Genomic DNA, 24208 nt, shown 5'->3' on the forward strand with positions numbered 1-24208 from the left:
AGGGAGAGAGTGGGAGGGGGGGGGGCGAGCAGCATTTATCCTAAAAAACTTCAAGATTATCTCATTTCAAATTCAGTCCCAGAGCCACCTCAGTCCCACCCCTACCTTGATGATATAAATTGAGGCTGCTGGAATGGAGACAAACATAGTGTCTGTCCTCAAAGCCTTCATATTTAGTCACACTGAAAAGTGAACCACTGTTGAACTCAATCCAGAATTCTCCATATTTTCCTTCCAGTGTATTTCCATCATCCTGCTGAACAAAGAATGGAAATAAAATTATTGCTTACTGAATTTGCTGCAGTTAGTCTAAACTAACATAACAGTTGCTACTAATATATATTTTCTTGCTTGCATTTAGTTGTTCTCATGTAAAGCAAAGTAAACAGAATGGCTAAAATAGTGTTGCATTATTGTCTAGTTATAGTATAGTAGTAAGAAGATTACAGAATTACTGTTACAAACACACGTTCCTTCCAAAAACTGTATATATAGCATGAAGGGGATCCCATGGTCAAAACAACAAAACAATTTTTTCCAGGCCCAGTGTCTCACCTTTACATCTGTGAATATTGACACTAATCCACGTGTCACATTTAGCAGAACAGACAGAAAGCTTTGTGAGTTCTTATTCTGAGAGTCAAGCTTTTTCCTTCTGCGTGAACGATAGTTTGGATCAACAGTGGAATAATACTGTAGTGTTTCTTCCTCAGATCCACTCTCATCATCTAATAGATAAAATGAAAAACAACTCACTCTCTAGCTAGTACACATATTATGCCAATAACTCATTGTTTTTCCACCAGTAATGCAATTCAATTTCACACTTATTTTAACAGAAACCTATGTTTTCTCTTCTTGGTTCAAGTAAATCTTCTCTTATAAATTTTTTCCACTATCAGCTCAATCACTTCAGCCAATTATGCATTTGAATCAGTACAGTTCTAGATGATTTATTAAGTGTATTACCATAATGAACTGCAGATTTAAATTGACTAAAGCTGTCTTTACTGAAAGTGTTGATGAGCTGGCTGGCCACAGATAGTCCAACACCATAAGAAAGGTTTTCAAATGTTTCTACAGGAGATGGAGCTGTGGGTTCCCACAACAATAAATCATTGCTGATCCTAGGAAGAAATAAATTATCGTTATATAAAATATATGACTATATTGCCACTTAATATAAGCTCAGTCAAGCAATATTTCCTTTGCAGGCTTCATATAACAGATTTCAGATTTCATAAACAAGGAAGAGAAAAAAGTTCAAGAGCACAAGAAAGAATAATGTATTAATGAGTAAAAGCAATAAATGAAATGAAAGTAACTTTTTTCCTGTAATCATGGTACAAACATATCAAAGTCTAACATTTGACAGTGACACAAAAGCCTCTATTAGTAGGTGTATATAAGATCAGTAGGTTGGAGGGGGGGGTGACAAAACCCTATTTTGATCCTATCAAGCAAAGCTGGAGGAAACATTAGTTCTTTTGATTTCAAGTGAGTCTGTGTCTGTCAGGGTAAAGACATGTGACATTCCTTACGGAAGTACACCAACAGAATATTCAATGAAAGGTTCAGCTTTGCCACTCTGGAAGTGAAAAAATGATTCAGAAGTAAAGTAATGCCTATCAGAGGCTAAAATAGATCAGCATCTCTCTTTATGTAGTTAATGTGCAGCATAAACCCTATTTTTTAGTTGATTTAATCTAGTTGTATTTCTTTGTTTTTCAGATAGAAAGCTAACAGAAATAAATGCTGAACACCTATCTGTAAGTTGGCTTCACTTTCTCTACATTTTTTGTAGGGTCTTTGTAGCCTTTGTAAGGCTTACAAAATTGGGTTGTTAGGGTTTGCTCCCCTGCCTGCCTTATGGACTCTTAATTTTTAGATGGAGAATCACTGAATAAAAAAAAAAATACCAATAACATTGAATGCAACTGGTTTTGAAATACCATGACCTATTTATAAAGGAGAACTTAGAAAGATCAGAGCAAAATGAAACATTGCAAACAGATAGCTGAACAAATTATTTACTGAAAGCAAAAGACTATTTAACTTTACCCTTTGTTCACAAAATCTGCCAAGCGCTTTTTAGCAGCTTGCTGCTATGGCACTGATCAGATATTTGACACAGTGGCATCTCTGATGTTAACTTGGAAGAATATTTATACTGTATTTTATGTTCTTAGAAAACCATACAAAAGAATTCCTGCTATAGCTGCTCATTTAATTGCTTTTATCAACAATGAATACAGAACTAAAAGTACAGGTCATGATAACCAAGCAAAACAATTATCATACTTGCCTATTGTAAAGTTTTTCATAAAAACTTTTGTTTGGTAATGTTAAGTGAATGTTTGGTAACGTGAGTTCCAGTACATAATGAGAATTGCTAATTGTTTTATCCTGAAACTCAGTCATCTCAACCACATCTCCTGGCATCACCATCTGAAAGAAAAAACAAAGAAAAAAAACCGAAAAAACCTCTCAAGTGAAAAAACAAAACAAAACAAAACTGGAAGTCAGGAGATGCATATAAAGTAGTGAGAATATATTAATTTTGTCTATCATAAGCACAAAGCAGTAACAAAATTTTATAGTACCTCTTCATTTTCAAACATGACCCTACGTGAAGAAAAAGGAGAAGGCTCTGGTCTTCTAATATCACAGACATCCTTCAAAGAATGAGACCCTCCTTCTTCTTCCTCTTGAAAGTTATTATCACCTTCTTCCTCCTCAGCTGCTATCCTTTCCAGAATAGAGTGCACAGCCAGAGGGTTTATTTTCAATACAATCCTGACATTGGAGAAGTTATACAGAATAAGCCATTAGAGATGCTTAGAATTTTTATATTGAGGCACAGTCACATGTCCCCTAGCTCTACTAACTAGTCATTAAATACACATAGACTAAATAGCTCAAAGACCAGGGATTTTTTTATTAGACAATAACGTATTTTATTAGACAAAGTGATACCATTAAGAAAAACACCAAACTTATAGGCACAAAGTGACATGAAAAAAGAACCACCAGGAAAAAAGCAGACACTAACCTTTTCGCAACTCCATCAGGTGACCATTAGGTGACCTAAGAAAAACCTAGCGCTCTCCCAAAATAATTCTTGTATCATTAGACCATCAACAGCTATTAAAAAATGCTCTTCTACATGACGTAGTGGATTACATATGCACACTGTTATAGAAAAATTTACTTGTACCATTATAAAAGAAAACCATGCTGAAAAAATGGTCTATACAAACATGCTGTCAGAAAGCCACTAAATTTTATGGCAAAAAACATGTGGCAAATTCTGTGGCAAACCTAAAATTGCCTCTTTAAACATCTTACTACATGCCACAGCTGTTAGGTCCTTCTGTTCAGTAACTCTGAAGTATTGTATTGCCTTACACGTGATATAAGCTGCAGTAATTCAGTCACAGTATAATTATCCTTATTGTTGTTACGGCTTTATACCAGCTTATATTAATATTTTGAGGCAAAATTCAACAGATTTGTTTGTTTGTTCTGTATTCACTCTTAAATGCAAAAGTAAGAGAAAAGGTAAAGTGACAAAAAAAAAAAAGGAAAACAAATGGGAGAACATTTCAAGTCTCTAATCATTTACCTAACTTCCACTGAAATTTACTCATGTCTATGCAGAAACCATTATACATTAAAGCCATCTTGCATTACTATAAATGTAGAAGTTTGGGGTTTGGGTTTTTTTTAATAAATTCCTGGGTTCTTTTCAATAGCTACATGTTCTTTCTTTGCAAATTATTTTAAAGCATTTACCACACAAGCAGTCTGCATTTAGATTAGAAAAATAACAGTGATTCATAAAAATCCAAACAACCCACATTAAAAAATAAAACATTATTTTACCGAGGCCAGTCAAAATTGTCTGATGATGATGTTATATCTCCATCTATGCCACCAGACACTTGAAAAAATTTTATTGGAGTTTCTGCATTATCTTCTTCAAATGAACCTGAGTAGAAAAAGATATTTAAAAAATTAACACAGTAATGACAACTGCTAACTTCAGGTTGCCCGCTTCTCAGGCTGGAGTCCAACAGGCTAACTTGTCAATGCTATTACTAAGATACTTAACCAAATTTTTTCATCATTTCCTCCAAAAATTAAATATCAATTTTTAGAAACAAAAATTATTTCACATTATCTTCTAGCTAGCAGCAGTTAGAAAACCAGATGCTTCTAATGCATAGACATCTGCATTTACATTTGTAGCATCACTACATTATGTCACAGCCTTGAAAAATACATGGAATGACAAATCAGCAAAGAAGGTTGCAAATAGAAACCAGTCTCTCAGATTTATTACTTTCAAAGATATTAGAGGCATAAAAGTATTAAAGTTCTCAATGACAGTTATTTAGGACATTATTCACTTCATTTCTAGACTAGAGATTCCCAACCTGCATAGCTGTAGTATCCCCCTACAAATCTACAAAACTTACCCTAACACCATGATAAGAGATCCCAGAGATACCCTAAATTGAAACAAATTGGTATAACATTGTAACAGAAAATAACAGAAATACTAGCTCAGATCTCCAAAACAGGAATGCAAGCACTACACCTACATACATTAAGCCTCCCCTCCTAGTAGTATTATTTTGACTGATATTTAGTACAGAACACTAAACCACAGCAGAGATATCTGCTCCAAAATTCAGGTGGAAAGACACTTCCTGTGTCAATACATATGAGAGGACCTTTGTCTCAGCTACATAATATCTGGGAAAATAAAAAAAAGAGTATCTGAATGTAATGTTAATGTTCTTACCAGTCAGCTCTTTAAAGGTAAGCTCTAATTTAACTTGTTCTGGAGTTGACCCTCCTATAAACTCAGTTTTAAATTCCATATCTGTAAATGCAAGATGAAGAATCTCCTTCTGAAGTGATTTCTTAAACCATGGTCCTCTTTCCTGATCTGACCGTAGGTCAGGTATTGGGAAGCGAACAGAGAGATTTAATGCTGGGGCAGTGACTTGAACTGAAACTTTACAGTTTGCAGGAGTATGTGAATCATCCAGAAAAACTTCAGTAAATGCTTTATGCTAAAAACACAAAGTAAAGAAAAAAATATCTAAATTAGAGAAAATAGCACTAAAAATTACTATGGGGAAAGCTTTTGACAATGTAATATCTAAAAATAAAAATATTAATTTTTCATATATCACACAAAACACATAGTAGGACAAATTATTATTACTCTTAGGATATTATTCTATTATTGGTGCTGTTAAGATTCTACTTACTTATAAGTCAAGTATTTGCAGGGGTTAGCAATATTTCAAAAACATGGCCATCTTTGTATTTTTTTTTCTCTTAAATTACAGGATACTCAGCTGCAGCTAGGAAATATGTCTCACAGATTTTAAAAGAAACAAACAAAAACTATTGTTGAGAAGCCAGCAACTACTATCATGCATATTTGCCCCTTTCAGTAAGTCATGACTTCCAGCTCCCGTCACTGACGTGTCATTCAAAACCTCCCTGAGTGTAGCTTATTGCTGACCGTCATTGAAAAGAATCAAACTTTCAGGACATAACCATATTGATAGAAATTACTGATGTTTTTACCAATCTTTTAAATGAGGATTCTCTTAAGTAAGTTTTGAAGACTATTTTTTCTGTAATCAACCAACGCAGCAATAAAATTACATGAAGATATTTGTTCCTGTATAGAAAATTAGTTAATTGCATTAAACCTTCCCCATGTTTTTTTACGAAATCTTCAAGTTTAATATTATTGTGTTAACTATACTAACACTTAAATCCTGCTGACCACCTGAACCAAGACAAACAAGCTCCAACTTCTGTTGGTCTTCGGTCACTAGATTGCAATGCATATGTTCCCCATCCTTTCTATTACCTACCCTAAAAGCAGACAAGGCACAGCAGAGGCAACTGGGCTGACTGTGACACCTAGAGTTTTCAATATAGAAGTGGAATTGTCAGCAACAGTTTATATCAGCTGCTGAAGGGCATGATGGGACAGATTAGGGATTAGAAGTCAGTCAAGTTTCCTTTTTTGCCCAGTTCTGCTTTCTTCAAGAAGCTGAGAACTTACGCAGTTTGTGAAGCAGCTACCATTGTCTTTAGGTCTGTCATCAAGCATGCAATCACTGAATCTAGAATGAGTATCTATGTCAGATGGCTACTGTTCTGCATCAGAAGTAAAAAACCAAACAAACAGAAAAAAAAAACCCAAAACCAACCAAACAAAAAACCACAACACCCCACACCACAAAAAAAACCCCAAACAAACAACAAAAAAACCCCCATAAAAACCCCCAACAAAACCAAACAAGAAACCCCAACCACCACAAATCAATCAGAATTATTAGCAATCTCAGGCTTAGTGCCATCTTGCCTTCCTCCTGCAAAAAATCAGCAAGTTTATTAATCAATTTCACTTTTAACTTACCAGACTTACGTGCTTGTTGTAAGAAGCATACATGTGAGATGCCATCATCTCCACTGTAGTTAGTTTCTGTGGTTGAAGTAAGGAATTTAATCTGTCTACAATACTAATATCCAGCTCACAAAACACTGGACTTAACTTTATTTGTAACTCTGCTTTCTGTGGAACAGAACTGAGTCTCCCTTGACTACCCTGAAAAGAAAGAGAAAAAGCACTAAAATCCTTAAAAACAATATAATGAAACAAATAATAACTGAGAGTTAAGGACTCTGTTTTACAAGAAAGATACCTTCTGTTAAAATGAAAGGTATTAGACAAAGGCTACTATACAGAAACTTGGTGTCTTTAATTTCCCACCTTACCTGAGGTCCTCTATTATCTGAATGCTTATAATGAAGCTGAAGGCATGGCACAGCATGAGAATCATTTCCTTCTTCAGAATGAAATGTCAGCAGCTTTAGAATAAAATAGATTTAAACACACTTAATAGATAAGGAGGAAAGAGTTGCCACAGGAAAAGATGTTTATGATACTTTACCTAGAACAGACAGTAGGTAACCTTACATTCAAGTCAGCGAACTGAGCCCCAGCCCAACTGCTTACTCAATCCACTTATTCAGCCACTTTACTGGATGTCTCTCACCATTAAAAGAGCTGGAAGAATAGTCATCACCCAAAGAAACCTCCACATTGCTCAACTCCATCAGTCAGTTTTTGGAAAACATATACTCTAATTCCCAAACTGTCTTAAGCATATTTAAAAGAGAAGTAAACTAGCACAGTCTGGCTACTTAATGCTATTCCTGTCAAGTATGACAGCAGTCCGGTTCACTATTTGAGCTTGCAATTAAAAGTTGCATCTTAAAACCATAACATAATAAAAAAAGAATTAAAAAACCTTAAAATTACAACCATTTTAAAATCTAGCGTCCTCGGTTATACAATTAACATTTCTTTTCTATGGAAATCCCTGTATTTTTTACATACCTCTGTATAGTGAGGCTGAATGGAATGAGAGTCAGTAGAAAAAAGGCATTCCAGGAACTCCATATCCCCAATGGATAAATCAGTACTAAAACTTCTAGAGGCGGTCCTTTGTCTTTGTTCATAAGACACTTTGATGCCAGTACCTATAAATCTGAATTATGAAAATTATGAATTATGAAAAGTAGCATAAAACAATAAAAATTATGAAAAGTCAAAATTTAAATACTTAAAAAAGGATCACTACAATCCTTTTAAAAATCATTAACTGCCATATTTCTTCAAAAATAAGAAAAAACTCTGGTTATAACAGATTATAGCTTTAGCAACAAAACCAATGGAGCTCACTTATGTTACATGTTCAACAACAGTCAGTGTAAAGAAATTTGTAAAGAACACTTTAGATAACTAACCCAAGCTGCAATTCACATAAAGCTGAGAATCTAACATATAGACAATGAAAAAGTCAAATGCCTCAGGAAGTCTAACTTACGTGCATAAAGAAAATAAATATACACCCTCAAATATTTTACTTCATACACTGTACCGGGACGGTAAAACTTCTGGAAAAAAAGACTGTTGAGTAACTTTACAACTTTGCTCACACTTACTTTTTATCCCTACTGATATACTATTTTGCCCTAAGTAAAACCCTAAGCACCTTCAAGCAGAAATCCCCATACCGGAATAAAGATGGTCCTGTAAAATACAGCTATTTCTAAAGAAATTATTTGCTTAATGGTTTTTGACTCTCTAGATTTCTGTGGTACAAACTGTACCTAGTTTAATTCATGTATTGTTGAAAAGAGCTAAGTTGATTTTAATGTTTATGTATTTTTCTTCTTTTTTTATTAAAAAAACAAAACAAAACAAAACAAGCCCAAACCCAAACCAAAAACCAAACACCACAGTCTTGGACAACAGATGTCAAACTTACAGGCTATATTGAAATTAACAAAGAAGTCTAATGCAGTTAAAATATTAAGTGACACAATTCCTATGGAAATAAACTAACTTTATTCAAATTTACTTAAAAAATATTTTTGTTAATTATATTTATCAATAAGCAAAGTTATACCTAAGGTGATCATGAGAACAAGCTTCTGCAAATACTTCTCGGAAGGACAGAAAATCTTCTGTTGAAAACTTAACTGGCTCAATCTTTTCTATTCGGGTAAAGAAATCCCGAGCCATTGGTGTCAATGGGTTAAGGTTCAGTGAACTTTCAGGTGGGGGTAAAGGGTCAATATGAAGTACAGACACTGAGAAAGTTCCAACTGCCAGTCTAAAAAGAAGCTCAGGTCTGGATTCATCCACAGAAACAGATCTGGATGGAATAGCTGAAATACAAAATTAAGTTCACGTAATTTTTCAGCAATAACACATTTATAAAATCATCTTACTTTTGATTTTCATTTCTTTTTAACAAGTTGCTGCATAACAGTTCATTTCCAGAATTATCTGGTGAGCAGAATGCAAAACAACATTTTAACTTACATGTCCTTCTTAAGGAAGTCTGGTGAACCATGTTGGCTGTAAGCGAAGAACCTCTTGGAGGTTGTAGTTCTTGTTTGTTACGATCAAGAAAATCACCCCAAGTTGGTTGAAGCTAAAACAAAAGTATATATGATCTTAAATTTCACAAATAGATGTTAGACATTAGATCAAACATAAATAAAGGTAAAGGAACAAAAAGAAAATACATGCATAAACAATCAACAGCATGCCATTTCATGGCATATTAGTGCCATGTAGATATGCTTTAGTTTGGGCTACACTCTCTAATTCTATGATTGTCTAACAGCCACATATTTTTAAAGCTAAAGTTGCTCTCTCCATGACCATATATTCTCCTCTTTCTCTGTAAAAAGCACAACTGTTCTCCATGGCTTTCATTAAGCAAAATATTAGGCACATAACAGATTTGGGAAAGACAGTGATATCAACAGCATAATTTTTATGGTTTTTGAGGAATAATGTAATACAATGATTTTATACTTTTTATTGTCATTGCCTGTGTAGTCCATATAAACAAAACCCAGATGGCAAACATGCAGTTATTAAAAAGAAAAATAAATCAAAAAGCACCCTACATAAGCTTCAAGGCATTTGAAAACAAATACATTCCATTTCCTGTCTTGGTAGCCGAACAGATGACAAATTTTCCAATACAATTTCCATAGCTGAAAAGGAATACTATCAGTTCTAAACATTTTCAATTGTCCTAGAATTTTGCAATAGTTATTGATATTGTAAAGAATATTTATGCAACAGTTTCAGACAAAAGTGTTCATTTCAAAAAGATTTTAAATGTAGCTAATACTATACCACTGTAGTGCTCAGTGGAGATCCTGCTGGTGTACTTGTGTATGTACTGGTTAAAGACAAGTCTAGATCCATGGTGGGAGGGTCTCCAAGAGGTGGAAGGGAGGAAAGGCTGTGAGACATGTCCATTTCAGCCATTGAGAAGAAAACTTCTTCTTCTAATAAGAACCATAGATAGTAAAGAGTTATTTTCTAATGAAAAAAACCCCAACCTTTAACAGAAATGTATTAGTAAGTTCAGAAATCTAACTGCCAGACAGAATAACCAGCTAAATATATTATTTACAGAAGTTCCAAGTTCTCTTGACACTGAGACTAGTATTATCTATGGACAGAGATTTATTAAAAAAGGGGGTGGGAGGATGAGCAAAAAACCTAATAAATACCAAAAAAGTTAAATGTTCCATTTTCATATTCAAGTTGGCATAATTTCTATAAATTCACACTCTCCTTTTGACAAATCAAAGTCCATATTTTCATTATTTATTCATTTTTATATATATTTATGATTACTATTTATTTAAAAACAATCAGCAAAAAAATATTCAAATAAAAATAAGGTATCAGGGCAATGCAACTATTATTCCAAATTTAATTTCCTCAACCGTGCATTTGAAAAGATGTTACACAGCATGTGTAGTTACTGTGTGCACAATAACATAGTACTATACAGTTTTAATGAAATACTGAATCAAGTCTAGCCTGATACCTAAACTAGGTGTTAATTTTTTATTCAACAGTAAAATTAATAGCATACAATTATTCTATGTCAAAGCTCTTTCAATACTTAAGCTAGTAAGATTAAAAGACGACCAGTCAATTTATATAATCTTAACAACAGGTTATTTGCTGTGCTGCATCATCTTTTATACTTGCCACGACTAGAAGGCGTTCTGGCACTCTCTGTCTCATAGAAGCTTTGTTCAGACGATGCTCCTGCAGATAAAGACTCTTTTCTTAAATAACGTTTCAACTCCATCTGAATCCGATACTCATCTTCCTGTTGCATTGGCCGGTTCTTCCTATCTTTATTTGACAATTCTATCCTGCTTAGGCTCTCTGAATTCAAAAAAAGGACAGAAATCCCACTGTAATTTCCTTACCAGTATCCCAAGGAAAATTCAAAAATTAATCTGAAAACTAACCAACTGTTGTTAGTATATATATATGCATCTGTATATATATATACACATATTATTTGTAAATCAGATGTGTATATACATGCATTTTGTTGTTTTGAAGATTTTACTTGTCCAAAACAAATTATTCTCTCCCTAGCGTTCATTAATTTCAAGTCTGAAGAAAATATTTTAAGGTCATATATGCAAATGTGTTCACATAAAACATCAGCATATATTTATCTTCTCAGTCAGCTTTAGGAACTAAGGACACAATCTCTTAAAGGTTTTACTATTAAGAAATCATTAAAATTTTGGGTTTGAAGATGACACATATCAGAAACTATACGTCATGCTTTTCCAGTTATCCAAAACCAATGAACAAGTCCAGTGCAACAAATATATCAGTATCATCAGAAGAATATTAAGCATCTACCCAGGACATGACAAATCTTCTCAAAAAGATTAACTATCTACCCTAATAGTAAGTGTGGGGCGGGGGGGGACCGACACCACGACACAAACCAATCCTCAATCCTGCTACTACAGTAGTCAAAACACTGCTGTTAATTACTTAGCAAATATGGACAAACTCAATTGCTGTCTGTCTGTTCTGTTTTCTGTGCCCGTCACTAAAGCATAGGACAGAGAAGGAACCAGACTGCTAAGCTCCTCTAATGAAACGGAAGCTACAAGAACCAAAATTGTTCCGGCCTCCTGATTTTTTCCATTTACCATTTCCCCATCTCTTGTCCTATTATATAGTCACTTGTCAAGCCTTATCTGTTACCTAGATTTTCATTACCAGCATGTACAATTTGCAACTGAAGTCAATAAATTCATCATAGTTCTACTCAGAGCAACTATAAAACATTTTGCTAATATCAGATAGAAATTAATAATAATCTACCACCACAAATATTTTTTTTTCCACTGAGGAAACTTGTTTATCTTGCAAAGTTTATTTTTCATCCACTGTAATACATATTTAACATTTACAGAATGTTCACTTGCCTGGTCCAGCAATAGCTGCTACCATGTCCAATAGAAGATGCACCTGCCTTGGTGACAGAAATAGATGTATAGAGTCTATTTGTCCATCTACATCCAACTAAAAAAAACAAAGAAAGAAAGAACACGTAAGGAATTTTTCTTTAAAAGTCTTGAATCAGCTATTTGGATAATAGATTATGATGCTGTAAAGGATACAGCCATTCCAGCAGTTGTACACAACAGCTAGAAATTTAACTGTGTATTGTTTCCGATCTGTAGCTTGGCAGGATAAATGCAGGTGTGTGACTGACAATTTATTAGCTTAAAATAAATACACAATCGCCTAATAGGAAAATTCAAGAATACCATTAACCTGCTAGTTATTTTGCTTCTTTAATAATGCCAGAAGTAATCAACAACATAAAGTTAGTATTGCATACTAATATAAAATACAGAAGTCAGCACCTTCTGAAGTAGACCTTAAAAACTCTAAGACTTCTCTTGAGCATACAGATGAAGAAATTCACCTATTTTCTTCATAAAGTGGGATGTTTATAGACATCTACTTGGTTTGAGATGGTATACAAGAAAGCAAGCCACTTATCTTTTGAGAGCAGTTCAAGCTAAAATTATCTTAAGGACTTGTATAGATTTCTTTTTCAATTCTAGAATCCTGTACTCCCAGACATTCGTCCACTCATGATTATTACTCATTGTATTGGGTGTAGGTTGCAAGGTGTTGGCAGCAGGGTATGCTGCAGGGGCAGCCTCTGTGCTGAGGTCAGGGTCTGCCCCACACTGGGCAGAGCTGGTTCCAGCCAGCTCTGTAATGGACCCACCTCAGGACACAGCTGAGCCCATCAGCAAAGCTGGTGGTGCCTCTGTGAAAACATATTAAGAAAGGGCAAAATGCTGTGTGGGCAGCAAGGAAAAGACAGCAAAAGAAACAATCCTGCAAACACCAAGGTTAGGGAAGAAGGAGAGGCAGAAGGTGCTCCAGGCACCAGAGCAGATATTCCTCTGCAGCCTATGGAAGGGATCACACCAGAGCAGAAACCCACAATGCAGCTCAAGGAAGACCCTGTTCTGCAGCAGGTAAACATGCCCTCAAAGAAGCTGTAGCCTGTGGAGAGACCACACAGGAGCAGGCTCCTGGCACGTTCTGCAGCCCATGGAGAGGAGCCCACACAGCAGGAGGTTCTCCTGTCAGGAACTGCAGTTCATGGAGGACCCTTGCAGGAGCAGTTTTATCCTGCTGGACTGTAGCCCATGGAGAGGGCCCACACTGAAGCAGTTTGTGAAGGACTGCAAACCGAGGGACCCACAGTGGAGTAGGGGAAAAGCTTGAGGAGGAAGGAGCAGCAGAGAGGAACTGTTATGAACTGGCTGCAACCCCTCAATTCCCCATCCCCCCTGCACTGCTCAAGGTGGTGAGGAGGTACAGGAGTTGGGAATGACAAAGTGAAGCTGAGCCTGGGAAAAAAAATGGGTGAGGGGAAGATGTTTTAGTTTGTTTCTCATCATCCAGCTCCATTCTAATTGGTAATAAATTCAATTAATTTTCCCCAAGTTGAGTCTGTTGTGCCCATCACAGTAACTGCTAAGTGGTCTCCCTGTCTTTATTTCAATCTATGAGCTTTTTCATCACATTCCCTCCCCCTGTCCTGTTGAGGAGTGCGAGTGAGAGCAGCTGGATGGGTGTATGACAGCCAGCCAATGTCAACCCACCACACTTATGTGGCGGGGAAAGAAAACAGGGATGCAGTGGAATGCATTTATATGAAAATATACTTTTGCTCATAAGGACCTTAAGGCAATATTTACTTAAGCAGGGAAAATAAATCATCAATTAGTTTTGTATACTGTTTCCTACTACTTTTTCCATCCTTTGGAAAGACTTGAAAGAAAATGAAATTATTGAAGTGTGTCATACTTGACATGAACTTATACAGTACATTTTGTAGCTTAAATGCTTGAAACACCTATTCTAATAAAAGGTGTTCTCACACAATTCAGTTTCCAGAGTGAAAAAAAAAGTTTAACCTAGACTAAGCGATATACTATATCTATGTTTTCTCCAATCTGCATGAACTCTACCTGATAAATCAAAAAAAAGGTCCTTCTTTAATTTTGTCATGTAATATTACACCCATTCACTAGTTCAGATGTTGCCGTTATTTAACATATCAACAGTGTTTTGCCTGTACTCAAGCCCAAGTTGCAGAGACCACTGCTCTACATTCTATTATACTGAACATCTATAAAAAAAAATTACTCTCAACTCTGCCCTTGATGGATTTTTTCTGGCTACCTTAAAATACATCTAATGATATAAAAGTGGAAACTTTTTTATCTTTAGAAACATCTGGACATCAGTTAATTTACAGGTGTTAACTGCATTAACTATTCATACTTTTGAAATAGTCAGCATTTTTCTATTTCACACCAAACAAAATATGTTATTTCACTTTTCAAGGACTCTTCTTGTTTATTCAGTCAAGAAAAGTTAAAGATTGACTAGAAATCGCAGGACATAAGAAACTTTTCTACTATAGTAGAAACTTTATGCTTTCTATAGAATGTAGTGTACTATACAAGACAGGTCAATAGCCAATTTTAAAATTGGAGACAAGGGGAATATATTTAAACAACTTTACTTATATACTCACACCCTAAAAAAAAAAATAGGCCTTTATTTTTAACTGCTTTGCTTCCTGTATCTTTATGTAAAAATAAAATAAAATACTATTTTAACTAGTAGCATTTAAACATGGCATTATTATTTGATTTACTACAAGTTTTTATATTAAAATTCAGAAGCAGAAAAGACCACGTTAGTTTTATAATGCTGCAACCTAATTAATCATTTAAGGTTTACTTGTAATTGTTGAAGTAAATTATACCCTTTTAAAACCAAAGTGATTTTCATTAACCACTTAAACATTCCACACATATGTAGGCAAAGTCAGTCATAGTGCTACAAGAAAAAAGGATAAATTAATAGCAGCAGAATTTTCATGAAAACAAAACCGCTTTCTCAGGAGTTACTCTAATACATAAATTCAGTCTCTCTAACATACAGGAATTCTTCTTTAACAAATTTCAGTGTGCCATTGACTTGTCTGGCCACTGCAAAGATGTCTTCTTAGACATATATATTGGTTTTGAACGCAGAGAATCTACAACAAAACTAAGAGGATTCTGTCCCCTTGAGAATCTCACCATTTTTCGTATGCAGTAGAAAAAATAAAATCCTACATAACCATTAATTTAGTTAAAGACCAGGAAAGGATGACTAACCTTAGCTCCAGGAAGTACTTCATTTTGCTTTAATGTCAGGCTCAACTCCATTCTACCAATCAGCTTACTGATCTGTACAGGGTCAGAAGGAGTAATTTCTGGCAAGTTTCTTGTTAATTGCGGATGTGGCTCATAAATGATTTTTGGATTCCAGCTAGGTGAAAGCTTTGGTTCAGTTGCCTTAAAACATTACAGAGAAAGGAATAAGAATGTATCCCATTTCTTACAAAAAACCCCCACATCAATCAAACCAAACCAAAAACCAAGCATTTCAAATAAGCTTACCACAAAAATGATCATTTTACACAAATATAAATTTGACAATGGTGTTAAAAACATGTATTGATAACTGTGAAAGAAACAAGGCATGTGAAACATTAGCCTTTGCAAAAAAGTGTAGCAAGTTTCCACAGAACAGTGAATTGTAGAGGACTTCTGTACATTAAAGTTGCAACCAGAATCCAGTATAACACATCCCAAATTTTACTCAGTCCTGAAGTCTCTGTTTCCTTCCCCCTCCTCAAAATCAATAGGAAGTGATTATGAAACTTATTGAACACAGATTCAAGTAAAAGTTTAACTCCATATCCTTTAGAATGAATCTAATATATTAGTGTAACAATATAGCTTATCCTTCATCAATTTACATTCTTATATAATGTATTTAATTTTACCAGCTGTGTAGCTGAACAAACTGGGGAGGACTTTGCTGATGCAGGAAACTCATCCCAGAAGAAAGAGACACCTGAGAGCTGCAGTAACTTGTGAGCAAAAGCTGTGGGCTGATGTACATTAATTCCAGAGCACTCATCTGCAGTTTCATCACAGTACATAGTTCTGGGAGACAAAAGAAAGGAAATAAAGATGGTAGGTGCATGCAAATTGTTACCTTTATTGTGCCATTTAGCCTCTAAGTTTGTACATGTTCTCTCTCTTCATGCTATTTACAATGCCATTGACTATCATGAAAGAAGAAACCACCACTCTCTGGGAATGGGTGGAAATCTTAAATTTTCTACAGGACAATTGTGACATGCTTCCAGTGTGAACATATCCTAGTGTATTATCCTACTACTTATGTCTAATCTGACCACAAAGTGAAGGAGTCTGCCCAACACTTCTATACATACGTTTCCATTAGGACACACACAATTCTTGCTTCAGAAACTGAATGTTTTAAAAATCTGCCATCTAACATTTTTTCTGTCATATATGTTCTGTACTTGAAAGTAACATTCTGCCAAAATGAAAGTTGAAAATTGAGAGAATAGCCTCCAATCCTGTAAAATTTCTGTGAAATTAAATTTCTTACATTATAATAGTGAGAGCATAAACAGTAAACTCTTAAAAAGATGCAAGTCTTCACATAATAGAATTTACAGTGGAAAAGTACGCCCACCTTTCCATAAATAAAATGTATCAAATATCAAAACAACATGCTATTTAACACTTTGTTTCAATCTAATTTTTAAAGTACAGAAAAGGAGGTTTGTTCTGGGAATGGACTTCCATAAGAAAAGTAATTACAGTTTTACTGACATCTCTCCTGAACTGAACATAAAAACCTGAAGTTTATGAATGTTTAAAACCAAATGTACTTCATTAGCATTTCTCAGTAAGAATCAGTTTTATTTGGTAATGATTTCAATACCTTGCAGGAAAGCATGATTACACTATCCCATAGGTCAAAAAAAATACTTTAAGTACATGTACAGTAGTCAAGTTCAAAGTAATTACAGAATACATGTGGGCTCTTCTGAAAGCTCAGAGGACCTAAAATCTTCCAGTTTAATTTTTTTTCAGGACTGTATCTTTTTTTCTGAAAATATTTAAAGTGTCTTACTCAAAAGGGTCAGTTCCTTTTGCATATTGAAGAGGTGGCTTGATTTGCCAACAATTTCCATTGACTGTTGAACATCTGAGAAATGGTATTCATTAATTGTGGAAGTGGTCATTAACTTATCTTTGGAAAATCCAGAACTCTTCTAATTTGATGGTTAAATATCTTTAGCTTAAACATGTGAAGTGGAAGTTGACTGGAGAAAATGCTCATGGGCATTATAAAACAGGTGCTCAAGAACTAGTGTCTTAGCTGTATACTAAGAATGTATGTGCATGGGCAAAATATAGTGTACAGGAAATGGCAAAAAGTGCCTTAGGAAAAAAAAAACCAACAACAAACAGATTTAAAAAAAAAAAAATCTTTACCTTTCAATTCTGATTTCAAGTGCAGTTCCACTTTTAGAGTTTTCCAGCACATGTTCTATTCGCAAAACAGTATCTAAGAAGGTAACTTTCACTCTTCTTAGAACTTAAATGAGAAAACAAAAAGGTACCATGCAAGCATTTAAGTCAAGTTTCTCAACAATGACTTTTATAACCAATTTAAAACAGTCTTTCATTTTAAGTTCTCAATATTTATTTCAGTGAAAATAATCAATTGAGTTTAATAATGTAACAAGACATCAAGTAACAGCATAAACTATTAAATGTCCAATATGTACTTCCGTACCGTGCAATGGACCTTTAATGCACCGATATCTGAGCAAGTGACAACTCAAACCAAGCTGTTCTATGGCTCAGTGTGGATGATGCTCAAAGAAAGTACCTGCTTCATTGTGCACCATGTCTGAACTCCTAAACGTTGCTATAGCACCATGCTACTTCGGCTGAATACTATTTCTAGATCTGAATTGAAACACTTCCCTTAGCTCAGACATTTCAGCACTAGGTTCTGCACCACGTAATGTGGTCACAAGCCCTTAGTTTCTTCCACTTAAAAAAACCCACCACCAAAACCAACCAGAGTTTCTAAAGCACTTCTAACAACACGGTGTGATTATTGAGATACATATGTCGTAACAGGTCAGCTTTGTGTAAAAATAGCTGAAAAAACATTCTCTGTTTCTCCCTCAACAGCATCGCTACTAACAATCTAAGTTTGTGTGATTAACTAAATTGGCACCTCCAAAACTAAGGCATCTCACCAATCACTGAAGCACAGATTTAGCTGGATTTGTTCCGGTATAAACAAACAGCAATTTGCCCTGCAGTAGGGTTCATTCTGTTCACTGAGGGAAGTATAAACATTTTGTAGTAAGTAAATGGGCTTTTCTTCCCCGCTTCGGAAACAAGATCAATTGTCCTGCCTTCCTGTTTAAATTTTACAAGTAATGCTAACAAGTGAAAATTTGTGAGACAAATGAGGGCAAATGAGATGCCATTTTGTAAAACTGAGACACAACAAACTGATTTATTCTCAGATGTTCTTTCAGATCTCAATAATTAATTCATACCTGTTTCAATAGTTTCTGCAAATTTCTCAAGTCCTTCAAAAGGCTGGGACCCTTCTCCTTGTTCATCTGTCAATTTTTGGCTAAGACACTCTTTTGCAAGCTGCATACTACTGGTCATAAAACTTGACCAATACATAGGCTCAGACCCAGATGCTGTGGAGTAAAAGAAGTCTTAATAAATTTGTGAACATTTTGAAACAATAAAGACGAAACAAAATAATACATTTGGCACATCCAGAAAAGAGTTTCAACAGCTTAGCAAGAAGTCATACTTAAAAACAAATTTAGTTACAATCTGTCTTTATAGACTTTAATTACTTTAATCTATTTAGATTGCATTGGTAAGAGTCTGGTATTTGAAAATTCAATATAAACAAGATGAAACCAGGATTTAGTGTAACCAATCTTCAGGACTGGTTTAAGTTAATAATTTATGAAGTACTTTTATTATATTGTTATGATTTTGCAGGTATAATCAGCAAAATGAGATCAAGGAAATAACTCTTTTTTTTTAAAGAATTATTTGATTTATTTTAAGGTTTCTTATTCCATTTGAAACATATCCTAGATTGGGAAAGACTAAACAAGGTTTAAGATGTTATCTTAGCATATTAGAACACTGTTTTAAATGTCTAACACAGACCTGACATAATAAGTAGAACATAAGAAAGTCCAAAAGCACAGCACCCATTAAGCTGAACAAGTTTTTTAGCAGCCCCATTAGCTTAATTGACAGTGCATTCTTATTACCTAATGCCAAGCCCATTGTGAGAAAATACTATAAAACTAGATTAGAAAAGCTAATCAAATTCAACTATAACACTCTAGTATAGGCAAACAAAAGTAAAACTAGTACAAATACAAACATGTTAAACAGGCAAAACATTCCAGTTTAGCATTCAGATCTGGAAACATCCATGTAGCTATAGAATTGTGATTAAACCAGCATAATGTTTTTTTCCTACTGTATTACAAAGCACTGTGCATCAAAAGAGAACTAAATGGATGCAAGTGAATAAATAAAGTTTCCTCCTAATACTACCATTCTTTCAAAGCAATAATCTTACATCAGAAAGTAAGACAGCTCAAAATTTGGTTTGAGTTAAACAAATAAGAATGAAATGCAGAGTACATATAAGCAAGTTACTTAAAGTAACTAGCAAAAGATGGAAAATAGGGTTTATGCATTTTTTTCTCTTCTTTCTGATGCATTTAAGGAAGTATTTTCTTCTATCTGCTCTACACTATAAAAAGGAAAACAAATTAAAATCCTTCAGACATTCAATCAAAATTTTCCACACACTAAAAATGCACTAAATGTCCCACACATGCTATAACAACACATCTTAACAGAATTTATGGAGGTTGGATAGTCAGTGAAAACTTATCACCAGGACAGTTTAAACTAGATCAGTTAGATTCATATGGATACGGACAAGCTAGAAGAGCTCAGACAATCCTCTCAGCATTATAATCAGAGGTAGTAAGTATTTAGAATACTTAAAGGTCATTATTTCAGACTGTGATAGCAATTAAATTGTATTACTTGTTCTCCAAATATTCAAGAAGATGCATCTTTCACTCTAAAGTTGCTGAAGAAAGCCAGAACCTCACTGTAATCCCCCCTCACAGTCTTATGTTATTGGGTTATCCTATTGCCACCTAATAGCCAGCTACTAATGCTGACTAACAGCACTTGGCATACAACACCCAAAAAACCTAGCTAACAAAAACTCCTTTCCACGCAGTAGTATTTTCATTTCAATATGTCTGAAACAGTTTGGAAGAAGGTACAACAGTAGGAACATTATAAACATTTTAAGTTATTTAACAGAACAACAACCAATTGAGAAACACTTGACAACCAATTTATGAACACCTGACACTTTCTTTTTTTATTACATTCTCTATCATTAATGCATGTAAATTAAATGGCGCTTTAAATAAGGCTAAGAACTGACTAAAACAAGTGCAGCCTTTTGCCTCTGAAAAACTGTAATGAATCTCCTTTTCGAAAATTAAAAATTAAGCCTACCAAGCCTTGGTCTTGGCCTGAAGACCATCTCTAATCCTTTCACTTCTAACGCACAGTTATCCTGTAGCAACGACCCCCATGGAACAGATAAAGAAATTGATTGGATAAATCCATCTGTGACTTCCAGAGGTGCATCTGCAGACTCTAGGATCTCATTAAGACACTAGAAGAAGAAAATAAAATTAAAATTAAAATAATAATAATAATCACATCCATAATTTCACATATAACAAATAAAACATATTGAGGCTACCAGAAAAGTAATTATACTCAGAAAGACAGTAAGATGGCCACCTTCAAGTATTTTGATTCCATCATAATTTGTCTCACATTAATTACTCAGCTTTCACCATAATACAGATTTCTCTATGGTAGCTATATAAACTGTATTTTTGCACAACACCAAAACCATTCTGTAATCTTACTGATCTAAATACTACAGCACTGACACAAGTTAATCTATTCTTTCTCTGGCAATACTTGAAGAAAGCTGAAAACAGGCTAAAAGTAAAAACACAGAAAGTACCTAGTTTCTGTGGCAAAAGTATTTTACTAGCATGGAATTTCAATGTAATGTTCATTTTACATTTCTCTGTGACACTGGAACAACAGAACCAAATAATCATCACTTGCTGTATAACATACTTGCCGTTTCTAAATCATATTTTAATATGATTAGTGTTCAGCACTAATTTAAAAATTGAAGCTCAGTGGACAGACCAATATTCTACAGAAACTGTTCCATTAATCCAGTGCTTTATAATGACATTATAAACAAAACTACAATCAAGTTGCCCTCAGTATCATACAGGGTAAGTGAAATTGATGAGAAAAATCAAACAACAGCTCAGAAGTAACTTGGAATTTTTAAGTGAAAAGACTCACTTGTTGCAATATATAGCTTTTAATACATCCATACAGAGGAAACATATTATTCGCATTTATGTTAAAAAAAATGCAAACCCCTGTTTGTGCCCTGATTAAAAAATTTAGTTAAAACTGAAATTATTGAACAAGAACTATCTAGGCTGCTTTAATAAAAGAAAAAACAATCTAAATCACATACCAAATTCAGTGAGTGCAACTTTCTGATATATACAAGACCTTATTAAAGCCTATGGTTATCATACTAGGACATAATCTTCAACTGGCAAAAAAAAATATTGCTTTCACCTTCCTGTGTTGAACAGGGCCACTGATTTTACCTAAGAAAATGGATAAATTCCACATCAAAAGTGGAAAAAAAAAGAAAAAAAATTAAAAGTTGCTTTCCATTTTAAAATGTTGTTCTAATCATACAGAATAATTTAGAAACAAAAATGAACAAAAGAAGTTTTCAGAAAATGACATTTTTCATTCTTATATCTTCTGGTGCAACTTTCCCATCATGTTATCTTGTTGGTCTGCTCATACTCTTAGTAACTTTGCTTTTAGCATTTTGTTTGCTTGCATGTTTGGCTTTTCTAGTTTCTGTTCCGAAGTCCACTCAAGCAGCAGAAAAGGACACTAACTTTAAAGAAACAGAACCTGAAACAGTTCTATTGGGAAATTTAAGAATCAAATAATCAACTAAGATCCAGTGACATTAAAACTTTATTTTGAGCTAAATATGAGAATTATAGATATGGAGTAGCATAAAATCAGGCAAAAATAATTATTTGGCATGAAAACGATATCTGAAAATATCACAGATTCATTTAAATTACTTGAACCTTTACAAAATAATTTGCTATAGCAGGAAGTAAGCTAGTTACCATATTTTGAATAAATCTGACTCAGATGTCTTTTTGCTACCAATGTACACGGCAATAAAGGTGAGTGTATTTTAGTATATTCCTTATTATTTTGAAATAGAAATTTACTATCTAAAAGAAAAAAAATCCTAGTATTCTTTAGCTAAATTTCTTCATAAACAAGCCAGCTGTTCCTAGTAAGCAGCAATTAGAGCTTTCCAAGTGAAATTTTAAAACCGAAACAGCCTTCACATCAGGACTTGTTCCCACATTATTGACTGAAAGTCTCCAGCTGGAAATCACAGTAATACTAGTGGCAAAAGTACTACTCCATGTATATTAAAATTCAACCACAAACATCATGGGTAACATTTTGATTTTTCTGAACAGCCGAGGTCCCAAGAGTCAAAGGGGTTACACTAACAGCCCCAAGTATTCCTGTATATCTCTATAATCTATAAACACTACAACGTTGGCTGAAATAGCTACAATATTAAAATGAACAGAAATATCCACAAAAATGGATAAGATAGTATGTAAAAATACAGTCATCCTGGTGATTCATAGAGAACAAGCTTACAATGACTAGGGGGAAAAAAAGAGCTGTAGTACTTCCGTGACATCTGTTTTTGCAATCTGTCATACATGAGAGTCACGTGCAGAGAACCCCAAACATACCATTGTTTACAAGCGAAAAACGCTGATCTACAAATGGGGAAGATAACCTAAGCATTACTGTATATACATTTAATCACTGTGTATACATAATTAACTGTTCGTTTAGTACTGGTCCATAACTGCTGCTCTTCCAAAGTATTTACATTTTAAATAATGTCCCTTTGACTAGTGAAGAGTGCGGCGATACCCACTAGAGGGCATAATTCAATTAAAGCGAGACAGCCTTACTGCCTGCCACAGAAAACAAGCTGCAGACACAGCCAGAAAGAAAAGAAGAAAACAAACAAGCAAACAACAAAAAAACCCACACTAAAACACTGGTAATATTGAGCATTTCCACAAACGTCTGTCTCCTGCCACTTTCAAACATATTTTCACACAAACAACTGGAAAAGCATTATCTGAAAACGTCACACATTCCCAAGTATTTTAAAAAGTACCCAGCATGGCCTAATACCAGAACACAGTATCGTAAAATGTGTTTTGAAAGTACGTTGTAAAGCAATAAGCCGGTGTACCTAGTTCATCATCTGTGCTACCCTGGAAGTCAATGACTGACGCACAGCAGTGCTTAAGGCTCCTCTTGACAGTCACCTGACTGGCAGGTAGAATTCAGTAACATTGGTAATTAACCCAAGAAACTTTATGAAATATTACAAACACGGACACAGACCTTTGGATTACTACAGCAGGCTGGAAGTATGCATACCTCTGTGTGTGTATAGAAACACACATACGGATATATAAATACATACATGCCAGGTCAGGAAAAAAGCTTCAGTTGGTTCAAAGTGTGACAGCAGCTATTGCCGCCTTTTAGGTTTTTGTTTCCTTTATCATAATTAAAAATAACAAAACCAAAGTGTGGCTAGAAAAACATATGCATAATAAATACCCAGATTTCCTTTTTTTTTTTTTTTTTAAAGTATTAACATATCAGAGAAGAGTTCCCTGGATGAAATGCTAATTATGGCTGTAACTTTTTACACAAAGGAGGCTGGGTACTGAAAATAAAGTGGGTGGCAGCCGGGGGCAGGGAATCAGCTGGTCGCTCAGACGCAGCAGGAGCCGAGGGGGTGAAGCGCCGCCATCTCTTACCCACTTATCCAGAGGGACCTGCGTCAAGGAGCCGGTGCCCTGGTAGAGATCCAGGCTGAGCTGCTCCAGGCTGAGCTTCTCCTGCAAGAAGTGGCCCAGGTACCTCTGCAGCAGGTACCTGCAGGCCCTCTTCTTGATGGACTCCGAGAAAGGCCACGGCATGGCGGCGGGCCGCCGCGGGCCCCGCGGCGGGG

At 34.9% G+C, this 24208-nt stretch overlaps 2 protein-coding genes across 4 annotated transcripts in view; one reads left to right on the plus strand and one right to left on the minus strand.

Moving 5' to 3' along the window:
- ATG2B (autophagy related 2B) overlaps window positions 1-24201 on the minus strand; it is a 45860-nt gene extending 21659 nt beyond the window's left edge. For 2 of the 3 annotated variants that reach the window (XM_010583908.1, XM_010583907.1), the window contains exons 1-21: window positions 24015-24201; window positions 20506-20668; window positions 18471-18623; window positions 17383-17485; window positions 15849-16011; window positions 15175-15354; window positions 11896-11992; window positions 10640-10822; window positions 9767-9921; window positions 8936-9047; window positions 8517-8778; window positions 7442-7592; window positions 6817-6909; window positions 6458-6646; window positions 4811-5084; window positions 3886-3991; window positions 2604-2796; window positions 2306-2448; window positions 970-1127; window positions 556-728; window positions 106-256 (exon numbers count right to left, since the gene is read on the minus strand). In XM_010583908.1, coding sequence (XP_010582210.1) covers window positions 106-256; window positions 556-728; window positions 970-1127; window positions 2306-2448; window positions 2604-2796; window positions 3886-3991; window positions 4811-5084; window positions 6458-6646; window positions 6817-6909; window positions 7442-7592; window positions 8517-8778; window positions 8936-9047; window positions 9767-9921; window positions 10640-10822; window positions 11896-11992; window positions 15175-15354; window positions 15849-16011; window positions 17383-17485; window positions 18471-18623; window positions 20506-20668; window positions 24015-24176 — 3364 coding nt within the window. In that variant the 5' untranslated portion in view covers window positions 24177-24201. The remainder of the gene's footprint in view (window positions 1-105; window positions 257-555; window positions 729-969; window positions 1128-2305; window positions 2449-2603; window positions 2797-3885; window positions 3992-4810; window positions 5085-6457; window positions 6647-6816; window positions 6910-7441; window positions 7593-8516; window positions 8779-8935; window positions 9048-9766; window positions 9922-10639; window positions 10823-11895; window positions 11993-15174; window positions 15355-15848; window positions 16012-17382; window positions 17486-18470; window positions 18624-20505; window positions 20669-24014) is intronic. The other variant, XM_010583909.1, reaches the window with a different exon arrangement.
- Window positions 24007-24208, plus strand: part of GSKIP (GSK3B interacting protein) — a 4228-nt gene continuing 4026 nt past the window's right edge. The window contains exon 1 of the mRNA XM_010583906.1: window positions 24007-24177. The gene's annotated coding sequence lies outside the window, so the exon portion shown is untranslated. The remainder of the gene's footprint in view (window positions 24178-24208) is intronic.

This window comes from Haliaeetus leucocephalus, unplaced genomic scaffold (genome assembly GCF_000737465.1).
Source record: "Haliaeetus leucocephalus isolate CR32 unplaced genomic scaffold, Haliaeetus_leucocephalus-4.0 Scaffold932, whole genome shotgun sequence".
NCBI classification, from domain to species: Eukaryota; Metazoa; Chordata; class Aves; order Accipitriformes; family Accipitridae; genus Haliaeetus; species Haliaeetus leucocephalus.